Below are 21,531 nucleotides of genomic sequence, written 5' to 3' on the forward strand. Positions count from 1 at the left end.
GTCACAAGGAGCTGACACAGGGAATTAAACCAGGTTCCGATTCAAACTCAGTGCATTTACTCACTGATCCAATCCTTATATGCACAAAAAATGCCAGAGCTACATCTCATTTACAGTACATAGGTTCAACATCACATTCATCATCATCATCATCTTATCCGTTCAGTCGAGTACAACTCTCGGCCACTCTATGGATCAGTATTCTCCATGTTTTCCGATCTTACACGGCTTCGTTCAATTCTGCTATGTTCAGTCCAGTATCTTTCTTGATGGTATCTAGCCAGCGAGTTCTTGGACGGCCTTTTCTTCTTTTGCCACCGATCATTCCAAGCATGACGTCCTTCTCAAGCGACTTGCTTCACATGATGTGACCAAAGTGGGAGAGCTTTTGCTTTGTTATTTTGGCCTCCAGTGAGATTTTCAGTTTGATCCGTTCCAGGACTGCTTGGTTCGTTATTCTGGCTGTCCACGGAATGCATAGCAGACGTCTCCAGCACCACAGTTCAAATGCATCGATCTTTCGCCTGTCTGCCTTTCTCAGAGTCCAGGTTTCACAGCCATATGTTGATATTGGGAAAATGATCGCACTGACCAATTTGCATTTGGTTGCCAGGCTGACGTCTTTACTCTTCCAGATGTTGTTCATACTGACCATCACATTTCTTCCAAGTGTCAGCCGTTTCTTGATCTCAGGGGTGCAGTCGCCATCGCAATCAATTTTGCAGCCGAGAAAGATTAAATCTTTAACCACTTAAATTTTTTCATTGTTGATCTTGATATTAACGTTCACATTGTTTGCTATTGTCATGATCTTTGTCTTCTTAATGTTCAAGCTTAGTCCAACCTTCTCCCTTTCTTCTTTGACTTACATAATCAGATGTTCGAGATCCTTCTTGTTTTCAGCCACCAGGGTGGTATCGTCGGCATATCAAAGGTAGTTGATGTTTCTGCCGCCTATTTTCACGCCAATCTTGGGCTCATTCAGGCCTGCTCACCGCATGACAGCTTCTGTATACATGTTGAAAGCTGCTGGTGATAGGATGTATTCTTGGCCTGTGCCCTTTCCGATCTTGAACCAATCCGTGTCTCCTTATGGCGTTCGGACTGTAGCTTCTTGGTCTTGATAGAGGGATCTTATGAGTAAGGTCAGGTGTGGTGGTGTGCCCATTTCCTTCAAGCAGGTCCAGAGCTTGTTGTGCTCAATTAAATCAAATGCCTTCGAATAAAAATCAATGAAACACATGTAGAGATCTTTTTGATACTCCCTGGTTTTTTTCCATAATCCATCGAAAGTTGGCAATGTGATTACGAGTGCCTCTGCCTTTCCTGAAGCCAGCTTGCTCCTCTGGCATTTCTCCATCTACTGTTGTACGCAAGTGCTGTTAGATAATCTTCAGAAGGATTTTGCTTGCGTGTGGTATCAAGGCTATGGTGCGATAATTCGAGCAATCCTTAGTATCTCCCTTCTTCGAAATTGGGATGAATACTGCTCTTTTCCATTCTTTTGGCCACTCACACGTGCTCCATATATGTTGACATAACGCTGTTAATGCTGCCACTGGTATGAGCTTGAGCAATTCTGCTGGTATGCCGTCGATTCCTGGGGCTTTTCGGTTGGCTAATTGCTTTATTGCCCATACGACTTCTTCCTCCAGAATATCTGGCTCCAGTTCCAGTCTCATTCTCCTCCGCCAGATGGTTCTGATGTTCTCTTTCGTACAACCTTTCTGTGTATTCTTTCCACCGATCACATATTGCTTGCTGGTCATGCAATTCCTGGCCATGCAATTCCTGGCCATTGCCCTCCGAGTCTTGAATGTTGACCGTGCCCTCTTCACGTGTGTGTAGAGTTCTCGCGTATGACCTTTCCTGCTTGCTTCCTCCATCTTCTGACACTATCCATTCCAGTAGTTCTCTTTGTCTTTTCTGGCCTCTCTTTGGAATTCTGCATTCAGCCTTCTAAAATCTTCTCTGTTCCCAGTAGCTTTGGCCTTCCTTCTCTCTTCTGCGATGCTGATGGTCGAATCAGAAATCCACTGGGCTGATTTAGATGGTTTCTTGTACGGGACATGTTCTAAGGCTGTTTCGATAACGCATGCTTTCACTTCTTCCTACATCTCGGGGTGCCTTTCTTCTGTAGCGAGGAGGTCGAATCTGTTATTTACTTCGACTGCATAGCTGGGGCTGATTATGTCTGTGTCGAATTTCTTTGCGGCTGCCGTTGGTTTGGTGTTGCAGAATCTGAGTTTGACTGTAGCTACCAGCAGTTGGTGATCTGATCCGCAATCAGCACCAAGGTATGTCTTCATAGCCAAGATCGGGCTCTGCCACTTCTTTTGACACAGGATGTAGTCGATTTGGTTTCTGTGTTCTCCACTTAGTGATGTCCAGGTGTACAGCCGCCGTTTGGGTTGTCCGAACCAAGTCTTGGTGATCGTTAGCCGATGTTCTTGACAGAATTGAACGAGTCGGTCTCCTGCCTCGTTCCGTACTCCTAAACCGAATCTTCCAAAGATTTCGGGTTCTGCCATAGTTCCCACTTTGGAGTTGAAATCACCAATAATGTAGATAAGGTCCTTATTGGGTGTCTGGCTTAGGGCATCCTGAAATTCGCCATAGAATTCTTCCACTTCCTCTTCAGGTGCGTCTGCTGTTGGGGAGTATATTTTCAGAACCGTGATGTCACGAGGTTTCCCTCTGATTTGGATGGCCATTATTCGGTCACCGAGTCTGATAACTCTCGATGCCTTTGGCAATTTTCTTTTTCACAATAAAGCCCACTCCTCGCCGTCTGGTGGTGTCATTGCCAGAATAATACACAGTGTGCTCGCCGGAATTGAAGAAGCCGTTGCCAGTTCAATGTATTTCACTGATGCCCAATATGTAGATGTTGGGCGTCACATTATTGTAGCATTAAGTTGCGTTGCCCTCCAATAACGTGACGTTATGCCAGTCTTTGTTGCTCCTGTAAGGCTTCCAGTGAAGTGGAGAGAGAAAGGAGAGAAGGAAATATGCTGTTATTTAATTATGCCTAACTGTGGCAAAAGCTCTATTTCAGAGTCTGGATAGGAATACCAGCCAAGTTTAGATATGCATTACATAAAGTAATGTTAAGTCCCCGCATTAACCTTCATGGACTTTTGTGGATCTGCAATGTTATGATAATGCCTCTTTTGCATCTCCTTTGCTGTCATTATCACCGACATCCGTTATAGTTAACACTTTGCTCTTTGTGAGAGAAAACATGGCTTACCGTTATGTTATTGTGCTTTGAAGATACGTTAGGTTAATGCCATGCTAAGTGACCTAACGTAGCTTTGTGGATCTGGGCCAGAGAGCTATTAATTAAAAAGATGCAGCGATGACAATCAAATCAGCCTGTAATTTGCACTGTTTATTAATATTCAGGTATCAGTAGTCGCAAGACAAAACTGGTTTAATATATGTTTCCTTCTATCTGTTCAAAGTCATCCCTGGATTGCCTCTGCATAATAAATCTTTCATATGAAAGGTCAGCATACGCTGCTAAATTCCCATGACAATACAACAAAGCCGCTGTTTGAAGATGTGAAATGCTGAGTGACATTTAGCATTGAGTGTCTAAATGCAAGTAAGCAACAATTCTCCAATCATGTTAAGCTAAATGTAATTAAAAGTGATCAATGAGAAAGATACAGAAGTCTGTGTGCCAACACAAACAACGGTGTTTTCTGCTTAAAGAAGCAAATTCATCCTAACTAACCTCCATTTTAATAAATCTCTCTCTGTCTCTCTCTGGGCCTCATGCAGAGAGCATAGAATTTTAAAAGTGGCGAATTTCATAAAAAGTAGATTTTTTGGAGAGTTTTATTCTCCATATGCAGAAAAGTGCGAATTCTGCTATGTTTAACATGGATGCGTGTGGCGAGTTTAAATTGGCGAGATGCGCGCTTCAGAAATGTGTAAAAACAAATTTGCGCCTTTTTTCCCCCCTTTACTATAGGCGGCGAGCGCCATCTTGCCATCTTTTCCTGGCGCGGCAAAAATGCGAGAATCGCGCCATTTTCTTGGCGCGAACAGCCGCTACATGCCGTTCGCACCTCTCTGCATTCGGAGAGTTTTAAAAATGGCGAGATGGAGGTTCTCGCCAGCCGCGAGGCGAGTTTTAGTAATAGAAAAAACAAAATGGCGCGTTTTTCGTAACTCGCCATTTTCTGCCGGTTTCTGCGCGAAATTGTACAAAAAATGGCGAATTTCGAAATAACGATGCTCTCTGCATAAGCCCCTCTGTCTCTGTCTCTCTCTCTCTCTCTCTCTATATATATATATATATATACAGTGCTTGACAAATCACCCAAAAATCTACTCGCCGAACCAAAAAATCTACTCGCCACCTAATACCGCCCCTAGTCCCGCCCCCAACCCCGCCCCTAGTCCCGCCCCCGCTTTAAAAAAATACATAAATAAAATAAATTGAGTAAATTCCTAGTAAGAACATTAGTTTTTGACATAAGTTTATATATTGTATTACATTATACTACAATTAGTCCTTGTTACGTGTGTGTGTGTGTGTGTGTGTGTGTGTGTGTGTGTGTGTGTGTGTGTGTGTGTGTGTGTGTGTGTGTGTGTGTGTGTGTGTAAATGTCGGATCTAGAAAAAAAAGCCAGATGTGAATGACTAGTTTCCTGCACCCCTTAACCAGTGTCTGGACGCCCCCGCTTCACAATATCTAAAGCAGCAATCCCACCTGGGATCTTACCTGATCCGCAGTCCCTCAATGTCCAGGTACCTCATTCCCGCAATGTTATACACACACACACACACACACTCAATCTCACTCTCATACCCACACACACACACACACGGGAAGGGACGTGCGCGGAGGGGAGAGAGGAGAAACACCCTGCTACTTCCTGCCGCCCCGGTCAAGCAGCGGGAGCACAGAGGGGAGAGAAACACCCTGGCTACTGCAACATCTTCAGACTCGCGCGGGCAGCGGTAGCACCGGAGGGAGGGGGGAGGGAGAAACACGGACTACTGCAACATCTTCAGACCCGCGCGGGCAGCGGTAGCACCGGAGAGAGGGGGGAGGGAGAAACACCGACTACTGCAACATCTTCAGACCCGCGCGGGCAGCGGTAGCACCGGAGGGAGGGGGGGGAGAGAGAAGCACCCCGGCCTATTAGAGTATGGTCCGACCCGCCCGGGCAGCGGGAGCACCGGAGGGGGGGTGGAGAGTGAAACACCCCGGCTACTACAGTATGTTACGTCCCGGAGAGAGGGGGAAAGATGTATCAGTGTATATATAAATATTTAAAGTGTATTAAATTCCCCCCACCTCAAGCATCTGTCCAAACTCCTCCATGACCGGATCAGTGCAGGTCTTGTAAGTTACAGGAGCTGACACAATTATACAAGAGGATACTAAGGAGGAGGAGGAGGAGGAGACACGCATGCACGCCCCCCGCCACCCCTCCCCCATTACTTACCCGTGCAGAAAGGGCGGTTTGAAGTCCTGGCAACTCCATCCCGCGTCACAGCCAATCAGCGCTGATTTTTTTTTTTTCCGTTTTTTTTTTTTTTTTTTTCGAGCAGGGGATTTTTTTTTTTATAGAGCACGGGAAAGGTTACTGACCACGAGCCAATATCCGATCGCAGCTGGCGAGTGGGTTTGTCGAGCACTGTATATATATATATATATATATATATATATATATATATATATATATAGTGTTCGACAAACCTATACATTTGCACGCCCCGGGCGAGTGGATTTAACATCGTGGCGAGCTCCTATTGGCCCAAGCAGCACACGTGTAGTACTAGGTGGCGAGTAGATTTTTTTATTGGCCGAGTAGATTTTTTGGTGGTTTATCAACCACTGTTTAATATATATATATATATATATATATATATATATATATATATATATATATATATATATATATATATATATATATATATTACAGGATTGGAACGGGGGGAGAGGGAGATCTTCCAGGGCTAAACCACACTATTATAGCCCCCTGGGGACATAAATGGACATTCAGTGAGAAAGCCACAAACTATGATGTTGCAGCATCCTATTGGCCGAGATATGGCAGACATTTTGCCTCCCTTGAGGGAGATTTAATCATTTTTAGTGCCACAGCCCCCTCCCCTTCGCCCCGCACTCTGATCACGTGAACGCTTCGGAGAAGTGATCGCTCAGTCACGGGTGACAGACCTGTAGGGGAGGAGGCATCCCTGTCCAGTTCCTGATCAGTGCAGATCACATTCTCCACTTGTTCAACGAGCATGATTTTCTGACGTAGCCGCTACACTAATATCAAAAGTCTCAGATTCAGGAGGTCTCTGGAGCTGAAAATTACGACGTTTGACTGTAAACGTGCAAAATATTTAGGGCTGGAACTCCTCATTGTTACTGCAAAATTCTCTATACAAAAATGTGTAGACAGTTCACATTATCTAAGTAACTAATATTATTACTATTATATTATGTATTAAATCACCAGAAAAACCTCCCAAAGCCAGGAAGTAGAAAACGTCCAAACAAGTGGCACTAAATCAATCACAATATATTTATTTATCCATATAAAAAGACAGTATCTAAAAATATCATAAAAAAAAAAAAAAAAAAAAAGTGCAAAGATACCCCTTAGTAGTAAAGCTGAGCCCCAATGTAACAAATCACTAAATAGATACCCTAAATGACTGAGCACCAAACCGGAACATCCCTAACCAGTCACCGCACGTACAGGTAAAGTGTTGTGTAATAGCAATGACAAATTACTAAAAAAAGGGAAACAAAAATCCAATGGTAACATAAGTGCCATCTGCAAAACTTTCAATCATGGACTCTCTGAGCGTAGCTTGTCAATGCACATGTCCTAATCTATCACGCCATCAGCACGGATGATTTTCAGTATTGGGTTAAAGTACAATTGTGTCAAATTAAATCTGCAAGTTATCTATGTACATCTGGGCGATAATGTATTTAACAATTGGAGCCACGTCTTACAAAGAGGACTTCGTGTTCTCATTTCCTTATAGTCAAAATCTATTTTTCTCAGTTTCCCCCCAGCTTGTGATATTCTGTCTGGAACAGATGACAACCGGTATTACGAAACATGCGAGTGACACCTATAAAATGAAAAATAATAACTAGGAGAATACCTCATGACGAAATCCTCATCAAGGGGCTTGGACAGGACATTTTAAACTGTACAACACCCTTGATGACGTAGATGATCAAATAGGGTCCTATAGTATTCCCCCTCTTGAAGTAGATACCCATATTCGGTCATCTATGTCACCAAGGGGGTTGGACAGTGTCAGACAAATGGGAGCATAGCCCAAGGGAGTTGGACAGGAGCGAATGGAGATTAGGAATTGGGGCTATGGAACTGCCAGCGCGATCAAGTGGAGGATAAATGATGTAGGGGTCCCATTCAGAAGCATGGACCCCCACAAGGTTAATCCTCCCGGGCCGCAATCGACACTCGGCTCAAATTTTTGCTCGTTTGTCTGCGGTGCCGGGGACAGTATGTCTTGCTACCTCTGTATACACAGCTGGCATTACCTGAACCAACTCCTTCTTCTACCTCTCTTAATAATGTATCCAAAATATACATTACACTAATTAGGGTTATTACAGCACATTCTGAGAAAATACATGATGCAGAAGAACAGGTCTGTTCATATTCGGTCCCAGCCTACTACCCTCTCTTGAAATACTGAAGATGTTTAGTCCATAGGACAATAAGAAATATTATACATTTACTGTAGGTACATGCTTAAGTGAAGTTTACCTCGAGGGGGTTATCCGCCTTAAATAATTTTTTGATCAAAAGATGCAACTAAATTACTCCTTTGTTAAAAGACTTGGGAAACTTAAAAGTCCACTAATAAAATGCAAGTCAGTTTGGGAGGTAGCAGGGTTTCTGCATTTGATGTCCGTATCAACTCTACACTTAGTGTTAAGACATAAATGTTTTAAAACTGTTTTTGCTACATATGCCAATTCATAGACAGATTTTGGCAAATCTACATACACAAACAATCAAGAAACTTCAAGACAAATGATTACAGATATATGTTTCTTTTGACAGCATCCAAATGCAATGCCATCTTAACGCATGGGCACGCTGGGTTGTTGCTCAGGGCCCCACGAGCATAGGGGCCCCACGAGCATAGGGGCCCCATGCTAATCTATGCACAGACCAGAATTTAACACCAATTTTCCGATCACCCGTTTCAACATTCAAATCTCCGGGTAACTCGATAGAAGGAGAAAAATTACGACTTGTAGCGGAGAGTTGACAGGGCCCAGTGCACTGCTTTGCCCGGGGGCCTATAATGCTGTTAAGACGGCCCTGTCCAAATGGACTCATTAAAACATTTAAAACAGGGCTTGTGCATTAATAATGCAGAAATACATTCTCTTTGCATTTCTCTTTGCTTCCAGCAAAGCATGATTGAAAAAAGTTACCAGTCTAAAAGTATGAAATGAAAAGTTTGTTAATGAAACAAACATGGATTTTCATTTTCTAACTGTTACTGCTGACTTTTAAACTCTATGGCATATCACCATCTTAACTATGGATAAATTTAGGCCATGGGCACTTATTTAAGAATAGGAGTTGGACAGAATGCTTAATGTGAGCTTTGCAATCTTTAAACACTCTTTCAGTTGTGGAATGTGCAAATTAGCATGCAAATGGGGGTGTTTCTCTTTGCAAGCTAGCACGATAAAGAGGTTTCTTAGGCCTTGCCCCCGCTGCATGCTACAGCGTCCGCCACCCTCCCCGCAATGGCGCCGGGCCCGCTGCGAGGGGGGGCCGCAGCGCTCGCGCGAGAGCTACTCCTGCCCTCAATAGAATTGAGAGCAGGAACTCGCGTCGAGCGGCTAGGCACACCCCCCGGCGGTTCAGCCAATGAGGACGAACTTGCCGGGTGACGTCATGGCCGCGCCCCGTCACTCCTCCGCCATGCCCCCCCTCTGCTCCTGCAGTGAGCTGCAGACCGGGGAATCGCCGGAACGCGCAGCCAAAAGCGCGGGCGCGCATTACAGCGCCGTGACCGGGGCCTTAGCCTAAGCCTTGGTGTGAGATTCAGAGAACACAAAGAGAAGAACCTAGCAGTCAAATGGGAAATTTGGTGCTTGCGGCTACATTTGAGAGCATAACAAACTGAAGGTGTACAGGTACCATACTTTCATGTGGCTACATAAGAACAAAATAATGTATTTGTAACATATCCATAAGTAAGAGGTTTTACAAATGGGCCAAGATTGGACTAACATCAATATGGTTCAAAAATACACAATGTTTAAAATGAAGTCCTGAGCAAGCGTGCCCACTATTATGTGCAACCTTCCTCCAGGGACAGAGTCTGTTGTATAACTCAGATGGAACCCGACCCAGCATCAAATCCTATTGACTTGAATGGGCGTTAACATCACATTGGGTGCATTAACCTGCAAGGGAGTTTTATTAATTACCCCTTACTATTTAAAAAAAAAAAAAACAACTCTGTTAAGATACTTTCTATACAATCTTTAAATCACCAAAGATTTTATGTATCCAATGTCCTGCCTAAAACAGCAAGCCATCCTCCTCAATTTTTTTTTTTTTTTTTAACATTTTCTTACTGAACCATGCTTTTTTGTACTTATTATTTTATATTATTTTTGATCTCTGGTGCCCCTGCGGTTCCGGAGATATTTAGCTTTCTTTGTGCCTTACTCCCAGGGAAAAATAGGAAGCTCTCATGTTATCAGAGCATGAGGTGCAGCTTCAGATCGGGTGGCCGGGCATTCATCTTTGAGTTTACAGATTATACTGGCACAGACAGGTAAATATACCAGGAATTCAGGGGGATCCGATTCCTGGGTTCCGATTCTGTGAAGAAGACAAAAAAATAGAAGGAAGGATTGCTCCTTTAAAAGGTCATTGTTACATTAAGTTAAATACTCTGTATGAAGAGATAAGATCATACCTATTAATAGCCTAGCTCACAAGAGCTGCATAATTATAAACTATTAAAGTGTTTAAAAATAATTACCTTTCACTGAAACATTTTTAAAGATCACTGTATTTAGATTTTACTCTCCTCCTGCACTCCGTTAAATGCCGTACATTTTTAAATTTTTTTATTGTAAACCATTAAACCCCATCAAGAATCCTAAAAAAACAGTTTGTACAACACATTTATTGAATTGCCATTCCGCAAACCACAGTATAGAAATAAGAACGCGAGACCTGCAATACATTTTCGCGTTACAGGCTGCAGGACCTCTTCATAACTGAATAATGCAAACACGAGTATCACATACCCTGATCTAACACTTCTTCTTCTTCTCTTTTTGGTTGCTGAAGTACTGACTTTTCCTCTTGTCCCATTATTTCTGGAAAGAGAAAGAAAAGAACAGAAACATCAGAAATGACAGGTACCGAATTAGCTTTAGAAGCACATTCCAGCAAAACAGAGCACTTCTGTTGTTAGGCCCTTTGGAATAGTGGTGAATCATGAATGTGTCAGTTGTCCCTTTAGCAGTCAAGTGGTTAATGCAACCCCGCCCCCCCCCACAAAGATATGGCCATTTTTAATAAGCATTTATTAACCAAGGATGATGCTTGCAGTATACAAACCATTATCAAAAGTCTTACATTTTACTGCAGTCACTCCTACAATTCATTTTAAAATACATTTTAATCTACTGTGTTAAATGCAAAAACGAATTTCAAAATTTGGGCAGCTTTTGAGATTTTGTTTGTAAATCGTAATTCCAATTGAAATGATTTGTATATTAGGTGTCAAACTTTTGTCCTCCTACATAATTAAATACAGTATTCTGAACCCTTTCAGTGTACATCTGCGTCGCCCCAAAGGCGAACGCCTGATGGGGCTCCCCAAGAGCTGCTCCCCTCTACACAGGACCAGCGTGTTAAAGGTTAACATTTGCTTGTATTTTGTGGAACGTCAAACCCACCCACTGGAATGTTAATGAACCTGGAGGACAAAGAACTCTGAATTCGCAACTGCATTCAATCTGAACCCCTTCGGTGTACATCTGCGTTGCCCCAACGGCGGACAGCCTTTGGTGCATCCAAAGGGCAACTAAAGGGTGTGAGCCGTTTGGTGATGTTAAAGCTTTTCTATTTCAATCAAACTCACCGGCCCTTTATCTCCTGTACCCAATTTTCCAACTATCTGTCCATGAAATGGCTGTGAATTGACTGTATAACCTCTGCTCTTTTAATGTAACCATGTATTGTTATAACTCTGTGCTCAGGACATGCTTGAAAATGAGAGGTAACTCAATGTATTACTTCTTGGTAAAACATTTGTATAAATAAATAAAATGCAGTGTGTTATAATAGGAGTTATGAGAGAAGTTATCAAATGGGTACAGACATGTATACATTTCTGTACCTATTAAATATGACGTTGATATAACGTTTCTCCATTTGTTTCTTCAGACATTAAAGCCCTGCTCTAAATTGATAACAACTAAAAAAACAACATTCATCAAAATTATTAACAAAAATGTTAAATGAGATGTGAGCAGTAAAAAGTAGAGTACTAAATATATTGTGCATTACATGGTATTTACATAATCTGTTCACTGATTAAAAAGCAGCATCAAATCCCACTTATGAAAACATACAGCGTATTTCAAAGTGATGATCTGAAAAGCAATTCATAGCTCTTAAAATTTAACGATGTTCAAAAATTCTAATTCTTAACCAATAGCCAACAAATAATCTAATGAGTGAGAACTATAAAGATGTTCTTTTGTCTGTATGTCTCCCAATACATTGGTTATATTGTAAGTTCCTTAGGGCAAGGACACATTTTTCAATGGTTTACTTTGATGCATTATGCACTAATTTGTGTCATTCTGCCCTGTAAAGGTCTTTTTTTTTTGTAAACTTGTTCTTTATTTGCATTTTTTGTTTAGACCAATGGGGAGTGGGGTACAGAACATAAAAAAAGGGGAGGATGTTACTTTTGAATTACATAGCTTTGTATCAGGTCTATAACATTATTTAGTGGGGAGACAATAATGACATCACTGTTGGGACAGCGTATAAAATAACTAGTACAATAAATTAACTTAAAAAGACTGGGAGAGGGAAAAGGAAAAGACAAAAAAAGAATGTCATTACTTTAGCCATAGTTTTCCACTTGTCGTTGTACCATAACAGTAATACAGGCATACCCTGGTTTAAGGACACTCACTTTAAGTACACTCACGAGTAAGTACATCTAGCTCAATAGGCAAACGGCAGCTCACGCATGCGCCTGTCTGCACGTCCTGAACAGCAATACTGTCTCCCTACCTGTACCGAAGCTATGCGCAAGCGGGGAGACTATAGAGCCTGTTACACATCAGTTATGCACGTATATGACGATTGCAGTACAGTATATGCATCGATATGTGGGAAAAAGGTAGTGCTTCACTTTAAGCACTTTTTCGCTTTACATACATGCTCCGGTCCCATTGCGTATGTTAATGCAGGGTATGTCTATACTAACATAACAGTATATCAGAACACGTACCTGTGTGGACTATTGAGTACAAAATACCCTCCAGGCCCTCCTCCGCGTTCGAGACTGATACGAAACATATTACACCAAGGTTTCCGCAAGGGATATGTGTTTTTTTTTTTTTTTTTTCCCCCTCTACCCCCCATCCTTAACTCATGTGTTTTTAGGGCACTTCTATTATGTATTTTTCAGATTTGGAGAGTTCCCTTAGTAATATATCTATGTCCTATATAAGTTCTCCACGGTTCCCAGACTTCTAAGTATTTCTGTACTGTGTCGTTTTGTATCCCCGTCAGTTTTTCCATAAGACAGATCCTCCATAATCTCGCTTTTACAGTGTGTATGGCCGGCTGCTGTTCCTTATTCCAGGCTTTGGCTATTTCGCATCTGGCAGCTGTACATATGTGTGTCAGTAGTTTGTCGTCAATTTTTTCCATGTTTTCAAATGGCCTGCATAGCAGTACCTTCCAGGGGTCTAGGGGGAAGGTATACCTAAGGATTGTCTGTGCCATATCATGTGTGGCCCTCCATAGCTTTGTAACCTTCGGGCACGTCCACCACATATGTACAAACGATCCCTGCTGGCCACACCCCCTTGTACACAGTGGAGACATGTTTCTGAAAAATGTGGACAATCGTAGTGGGGTGTAGTACCATTGGTGGAGCATTTTATATGCATTTTCTTTTATTAATACACATGTGGAGCTCTTTGCTCTTCCTTAAAATATGTTATCCCACTGCTCCTGATCTAGTTATTCTCCCAACTCCTCCTCCCACTTTGTCATCAATTTGGGTTTTATCTCCGGTTCCGTTTTACCCTCTGCAAGTATGCTGTATGCTTTAGAGATCAGACCTTTTTTGTCCCCCCCTATAAGGCACAAATCCTCAAATGCTGTGAAGTCACTATATGGACCTGTCCTCTGTAAGTGATCCCTCAATTGAAGATACCTAAAAAGGGTCGAATCATGAAGGCCATTTTCTCTCTTTACTGTCTCGAACTTTTTAATATCTTTGTTTGCCCATAGGTCTTTTACCCTTGTGATTCCTGCCTTGCTCCAGTCCTTAAACGCTATTGGTTCCATGCCCAGGATAATGCTAATATTGTCAAATAGTGGTGTGATCTGAGATTTGAAGTTGGCTAGCCCATGTAATAGGTCTTTTAATCAGCAGAACATGCATTTTTTTTAATATATACATAGAAAGCAGGGGGTCTCCACAGCTGAACCGTGTTTATTTCATCTCCGGGACCCTCTGTGTTCTGACATACTAGAAGTAATACACTAGAAGTAATTAAAACCTAAAGGAGTGCGCTGTGAGAAACCAAATACAAGGGCTTCTCTGTTGTCAAATGTCACTCTAGCAAGTGGGATCCACGTGTGTGGCCCACATCATGGTTACATCTTGCTCAAACAGCTGTACTATGGCAGACAAAGACCAAACACCTATGTTACACACAGGGTTATGAGGGTTACATATGTCCTGCTGCGATTGACAGTGACAGCGAGTGAACGCGGGTCTGCATGCACTGCCCACAACATGGCTCTGTGAGTAGATCCTTCATGATATATCCTATGAAAGGATTAACTGGTATATGAGTACTACCCTTTATAATTGGGACATCACTGACAGTTCATGAATCAGTGTTCTGGTGTTATTAACTACATCCTTTGTTAACTGTTTATTATCTGGACGATCCTTTGTGCGGTGATACATCTGATATAATGTATATGATATCACACAGCACAACTGAGTATAAACGGCTATACTAAGCAGGATCACCCTCTATTTTGTCTCTAGACTTTAGCCCCATAGGGGTTTATCTTTGCAACATCATATACACTGTACTAACGTTTGGGTGTAATTCTACACTTTGCATTTACTGCAAGATTTACCCAGCATATTTGGCTTCTTAGGTCTGGGACATAGTGGTGTGAGCAAGACTGAGCCGTGCCGAGCCGCGCTCACACTCGGCACTGAGCCCCTGCAGCCGCAATGAGAGCGGCTTTATCAGGGGCTCGCGCACGCGTCCGCACGTTTGGGGAAGCGTGTCTCAGGAAGATTTCAAATTTGGCGCTCGCCGGAGCGCAGGGCCGGTCACGTGAGCGGTTCGCCCAATGAGGGTGAACCAGCTCCGTGACGTCACTGGCCCGCCCCCAGACACGCCCACGGACGGAGCGCTGTGTAAGGCCAGGGAAAGCACCGCTTTCCCTGAGCCTCAGCGCGCCTCCGCACTGATATAATTCACTATGTCCCAGGCCTTAGGGTTAATATACCCATGCCATTTGACAACAGAGAAGCCCTTGTATTTGGTTTCTCACAGCGCACTCCTTTAGGTTTTAATTACTTCTACTGTTTACCTATTTTTGAATAAAAATTTATTGTTTTGATTAGTAGAGTACAGTGCATCATTTAGGGATTCTTTTTCTCTGATACTGCACCGACACACTTTATTCGAGCAAATACCCGGTATGTACCTGGCAGATACCTGGAATGCGCCACTCCTCACCTCTGACAAGCCCCGTTGCATTTGCCTTCCCTGCCTGGGTTCATGCCTGGCTGATGGGCGGCTGATCTGTTAAATGATAATGATTAGGATTTAATAGGCTGCAATGCTTCGCGTGTCTACCAGATGGCATAAATTCATGAATTGTAATGCAGTATATATATATATACTGTGCAGTATTGCAGCCAGCGGGAATAAAATGCTTCAATCCCTGCTTGGAAAATAACTCAATGCACTCGGGCAGAAAACAGTCACAAACCTCAATACAACCGGGTATACCCGAATTCGTGGGACTAGCCAAGCTCGAATAAAGTGTGTCGCCAGTGTATATATACACATGGTCCCACGGAGCTGACATTAACACAGTTCAGCTTCGAAGACCCTCTTCTTCAAACCTGTAATGCATTAAAAAAAAAAAAAAGCAGGATTACTGCTTTAATTTATCTCTGTAAAGCCCAGTGCACACTGTCTGGCGCTTTGACACTAAAAACATTGCTCTATAGTGGTGTATAACAGAAGGGACTGACTTTTTACATCGCAAAATTATACAGAAGGGGGGGGGGGGGGGAGAATGAGAGAGAGAAAGAGACAGGACAAATAAGAAAAATAGAAGAAAAAAAAGAAAAATGACATTATATTTCTCACCTTGGTGATGGTGCCCATGTGCCATCATCATCATATCAGGGCTCACCAGTATAGGAATATTTGCTATTTCAGGGATGTTCTTAAATAGCTCAGGTTCGCCTGTCTGTACACAGGTCATGTATGAACTGGCGTGCGCAGCCTCCATGTAATACATAATGTAGAAATTGCACATTTCATCATTGGATGTACCCCTGTGATCAGGACAAGAAGAAAATCAATCATAGATTTCTTATGAACCATTTCTAAAAATAAAATCATATGTCTTATGAACCATTTGTAAAACAATAACAATATTTTTTCTGCAGTTTACAGCAATGATGGTGGATAAAGATACTTCTGTTTTCTGTTGAGATACAGAAACTCTGCTGGGCCCTGTGTAAAATCTTTCACTCCTAGAGGGAAGAGACACATTCTATATTAATGCTGTCTGCTCAGCTAAGGGCTTAATTCAGGGGTGGGCAACTCCAGTCCTCAAGGGCCACCAACAGGTCAGGTTTTCGGGATATCCCTGTTTCCGCACAGGTGGCTCAATCAGTGGCTCATTCAAAGTGTGCCACCTGTGCTGAAGCAGGTATATTCCAAAAAAACGACCTGTTAGTGGCCCTTGAGGACTGGAGTTGCCCACCCATGGCTTTATTACCCCCTTATTACTTTTCAGATTAGACAGTAGAGATCCAGATGAAACTCGCACTCCAGCCTATAACTCTGCTTGTATGTCATGTCGACCTCAACAACATTTCACAGGGTTTAAAAACACTAGCTTCGCCTATGAGAACATCACCGCGGCAACCCGCAATTCAACTAAAACGGTCATCTACTAAACCCCAATTGACCCAACTTTTCTTGTTGTCAGATACTCATAAAAGACGATATTAAATGATGCAAGGAGTTCCTTCTGTATTTCCATTAAAAATGTACTGAATATCAGGACAAAGGGAGACCGGATTCCTCCAGCTCATAGAGACTGCGTCTAATCTCGTTATGCAAAAGTTGATTGATTCATTTGTTATGCACAAATGGGAATATACACTCACACATGTCTTGGCATGCAACAGGGAGCATAAGAAAGACACAAGGACAGCTCATTAATAACTATGTGATGTGTGGCACATAGCATTTGCTTCAAATCACTTAGATTGTAAGCTCTCTGGAGCAGGAATTAATTTTCCTATTGTCTGATTTTTGTTTGTAGCACTTCTTGTACTGTAGTGTCCTGAACTGTCTCTTTGTAAAGTGCCGAGTGCATTGTGGGCGCTTGATAAATAAAGACAAACATGCATGCATACAAAGCCCTATTTCTCCTTGTGTGTCTGCTATTTAATCTGGAAATGAATTGAAATCTTCCAACTGGTCCTGAGCCAGATGTGATAGTGAACCTGAGATCTAGTTAGTGAACCGGAGATCTAGTTCTGTTAATCTCTCAAGGAGAGGGAGTGGCTCAGTAAGTAAAGACACTGACTGGCACTGAGAGCTTGAGCCTGGTTCAATTCCTGGTGTCGGCTCCTTGTGACCTTGGGCAAGTCACTTTATCTCCCTGTGACTCGGGCACCAAAAACATAGATTGTAAGCCTGCAAAATGTCTCAGTAAAGCTCTACGTAAAACTAGCAGCACTACACAAGAATGTGCTATTATTATTATCTTTTCTGGTAGTGGCCCTGCAGAGCTCTTGGGGGGGTGGGAAAGAAATGCCAATGTGTTTCACTGACTGATATTTGTGTTTCATCCAAACATTACTTAATAATGGAGATACAGCAAATCTGTAAGAAATGTGTCACACTAGAAAATGTGCGATGCCAAAAAGGCAATAACAAAAATCCACAATAGGTAATGAAAGACCAACAGCTTGCCAAATATTTTGTGAGCTATAACATATGCCTCAATATGCAGACACTGAAACAAACCGCTATCTAATACAATAAGAGCATCTCTACAGTGGCACGGGTCTGCAGCGCATTACAAAGCACCCTTTGATCCAAATCTCTTGCTTGTATTTTCTAAGTGGGGTTTCCAATGTGTCAACGGGAGGACGGCAAAAGAAAATACGGAGATGGACAATTTCTTTGCTTGAAAAAAAAAAAAGAAATACGTCAGTGCTGTCTTTTCCAGTGGTTTTCCTGAAGATCCACTTATTTACCATGGCAACGGCAATGATACGAGGGAGAGGAAAAAGGATGGCTCCAAAACACAGAATTGGTTTCTTCGTGCATTGAAAATTGAGAGCCCCCGAGAGATCACAGAAGTCAGTCACCTACCTATGCATTGTCTACTGATGCCGTGAAATTCATTTTGGTTCACACTGTGTGCGTCCAATAGCTGTCAGTTTAATTGCTTCCTCTCTTCATACAACTAGACAAACATACACTGCTCAGAAACTCACCCATACTCACAAGAGACAAGCTTCTGGCATAAAGCTTTGAAATAACTATTTGAATGCCATTGATTTTCTGCTACTAACATGAGAGCTAGAGAACGTATTTGGGCAAATAATGAACTTCAGAGGGAAGTAACAGAACTGGAAAAAAATATTTATGCTGAGCAGCGGCCGACTCAAATACAGGAAGCTTGCTGCTGTTAAATAGGTAACTCACTGATTTGAATTAGTGAAAGAAATGCCATACGATATAGTGCCGGCACGGGACAAATTCCTGAATGGAAAATAGACTTGCCTACCAGCAGTGACTTTCCATTTTATGGGGTTTACAAAAGAGATTACATGTTCATTGATATTTCTTTGAATCCAAAATATTAGTGCTGGGAGATGAGCAGTTCTGTGGTTAAAACGGCAATTTGTGCTGCTTGATAGATCTATCTATCGATAGATATACACACAGACGCACATCTTAAAAATTCTAATGTCAAATATATATATATATACTTGATTACGAGGGGGGGGGGTTGCTACGTTTAAGCATGAACTTGTTAACTATGAAGCTGCTGTAATTGAGGTGCACTTGATGTTATATACTGTATGTGAAAGGGGAATACATTGTCTCCATCATTTTCCAGGTACCACCTCACCAAAAACATAGCGCACAAAAGTTCTAAACCGGACTGGCTCCAGCTGCATGCAAGCTGGAGAGGAGGCTAGATCTAGTGGCTCTCTGCTAGTGTGTGCAGAGTGCTCTTCGGTTGGTGCCGTCATCTCCTCGGCCCCTGTTGTGCTGTATTTCATCAGAGATCTTACATGCTCCTACCTCCATAGCTTCTCTATGGCAGTGTAAATGCAATACAGTCTTAAATTAATTATTGCTCCTCAATTTCACTCTATTCTGGTTTTAGATTCATAAATACACATTTCACCAAAGGGTCAAAAAATGTAACATTTAAATAGCCAGAAATCCATTTTTATATGTTTTATTTTTCATTCCTTTCAAATAGTCATATTACCAGGAGACATGTCTTCACCTTAATTTCTGTCCAGATAGTGATCATTTTTAGTAGACGTGTTGGGTGAAGGAATAAATGGCACCATTCTCATTATAGTGCATTACACTGTAGGTTAAACCTTACAAACTATCTTACTGAAAAGTGAAATTGGTTCCAGTAATATAAACATACCCAATATATGTTTTAGTCGTTCTTCCTTTACCAGTGAATAGACACCTGGCTGCTAAAATATCCCCATAACTAACATCTAGTGGGTGTTCCACAGGATAAAATGCCTGAAAAAGAAAAAAAACACAGTCAACAAGATACAAAGATGATGATACGAGAAGTTAGGATTGGCTTTAATGTCCGATTTCCCAATAAGATGCTGGTGGCCCCATAGCACAGAAATACCCTTTGCATTAAAAACCTACGCATAAAGTGCTAACAAGTCAGGGATCCGGATGGTCGATCAGAGTGATTAAAGTCACAGGTAACCAGTCACCTGGGGAGCCACAAACACATGTGCTATTAATACTTACTCCCATAGGGCAGGGGTCCTCAACTCCAGTCCTCATGCCTCCCACCCCCCAACAGGTCAGGTTTTCAGGATACCCCTGCTTCAGCATAGGTGGCTCAATCAGTCCCTCCATCAGGACAGGTGTCTCAATAAGAGGCTCAGTCTTTGACTTAGCCGCTAATTGAGCCCGTGCTGAAGCTAGGATATCCTAAAACCTGGCCTGTTAGGGGGGTCTAGAGCACCCCTGCCATAGAGCACACACAAAAGGTCACTAGAGAAGAGAGACTGGCTCTGAAGACCTCAGGCATCCACACAGTGCCCATATTGGAAATAAGTTTCCTTCTGGTATATATGTGACTATATAGGCAAACCTAGCATTCATTATAGGTTCATACCGAGAGATATGGGGTATTATCATTTTAAAGACATTAAAGGACTAAGATTGGTGCAGCGATCTGATATAATTTCAAAAGAATATATTTTAATCAGATTCATCTTGGTGAATGGTGCCTTTAAAAAAAAAAAAAAAACACTCCGACAAGAATAATTATATTTAAAAATATATTTTAAAAACATATTTAATCCTCCCAGTTATAGTGAAGTAGTTAATCCCTCCAAAAACGGAGAGAAAAGAGAACAGCCTCCTGGGTGTCCGGAAGCAACCGGTGGTTGGGTCTAATTGGGTCTTCTCCTTTCTCTCAGTCTTTGGATGGATGGACCTTTTCACTATTACTGTAACTTACCCTAGTGCACCCTAACTGCTACACTGCTTGAGCGGGGGGGGGGGGGGGGGTGATCATCCTTTTATATATTCCTAATACTTCCATCCTTACCAGGTGCCATGGATGGTTTTTAACGTTTTTATACAATAGCTTTCATTAGGAGACTGCTTAAGATCCTACTCCTCCATCCTTATGATTTGTAAGCAAGTAATTATGGTTTATGGAGTCATCATTAGACACAGTTAAGTAGCGGACAATAAGTGTAAAATAAGTTACCCAATTTCACCAGACACAATTAAGTAAAGTTCTCCCTTTAAAGGACAACCAATTTCATTGCTACTCTGCCAAATATACTTTTTATTATATAACAGTCTTTGAGGCTTATTCAATAAAGTGCAGAAGTGCCATTTCAGGACCACCGAATGAAAACTTCCACCGACTTGAATAGGGGTTTCCGTGCAGTAGTTCATAATCGGCACTTGATTGGACTAAAACCCTTTGTTTTTCACTAAAGCATCGACTTTCAATTTCAAATAATGAAGACAGCCTTCTACAAAGATATTATATGCAGCTTCAGACTTAATCAAAATAATGCTTATCATGGCTTGCTGTACAAGGAATTGTATTTTAAATTATCTGTGAAAAGGAAAAGAAATTAACATACCTGCGGCAACTGAGGGCTTTGTCTACCAATTAATTTCCACTTGCCATTCCTGATTCTGTACCCACTCACTACTTGACCTAAAAACCATATATGAAAAGTTGAAGAAGCCATAAGTAGAAAATAAATGAAATCATGTACAAGTAAGTCTAAACACAGGATAATTAATTGTTAATGGAGCTTATCCTATACAGAAACCAAAACGAAAATACTATGGTACTCTCTTGTGCACTTTGTTGCACACCACTAAATGTGAGAAATAATCAATATAATGTGAAAAGAAATAACTTTATTAATCAAGGGGTTACATAAAACATATCACTGTATATTAGGGAACAGTACCTGCCATCTATGCTTCTTACCAAAACTGGTTGAAAAAATACCAGTGTAAGAAGCACAGAATGATTGGACAATACAATAGATATAGTCACAACCAAATGGGCAGATGTGTACCGGGAATGGATAATATGGCACTGATTAGTGACTGGGTCACATTTGGTGGTGTGCAACGAAGTGGATTTATTTTTAAGAGAGTACCACAGTATTTTCAATGTTGTTTCTATTTAAATCCCAGTCCAC

The 21,531-nt window shown here is 41.8% G+C and overlaps 1 protein-coding gene across 1 annotated transcript in view; it reads right to left on the reverse strand.

Moving 5' to 3' along the window:
- PAM (peptidylglycine alpha-amidating monooxygenase) overlaps nt 1-21,531 on the reverse strand; it is a 201,422-nt gene that overhangs the window by 81,301 nt on the left and 98,590 nt on the right. The window contains exons 12-15 of the mRNA XM_075599016.1: nt 20,956-21,032; nt 19,242-19,345; nt 15,683-15,873; nt 10,316-10,387 (exon numbers count right to left, since the gene is read on the reverse strand). Of these exons, the coding sequence (XP_075455131.1) occupies nt 10,316-10,387; nt 15,683-15,873; nt 19,242-19,345; nt 20,956-21,032 (444 nt within the window). The remainder of the gene's footprint in view (nt 1-10,315; nt 10,388-15,682; nt 15,874-19,241; nt 19,346-20,955; nt 21,033-21,531) is intronic.

This window comes from Ascaphus truei, chromosome 1, assembly GCF_040206685.1.
Source record: "Ascaphus truei isolate aAscTru1 chromosome 1, aAscTru1.hap1, whole genome shotgun sequence".
Taxonomy (NCBI): Eukaryota; Metazoa; Chordata; class Amphibia; order Anura; family Ascaphidae; genus Ascaphus; species Ascaphus truei.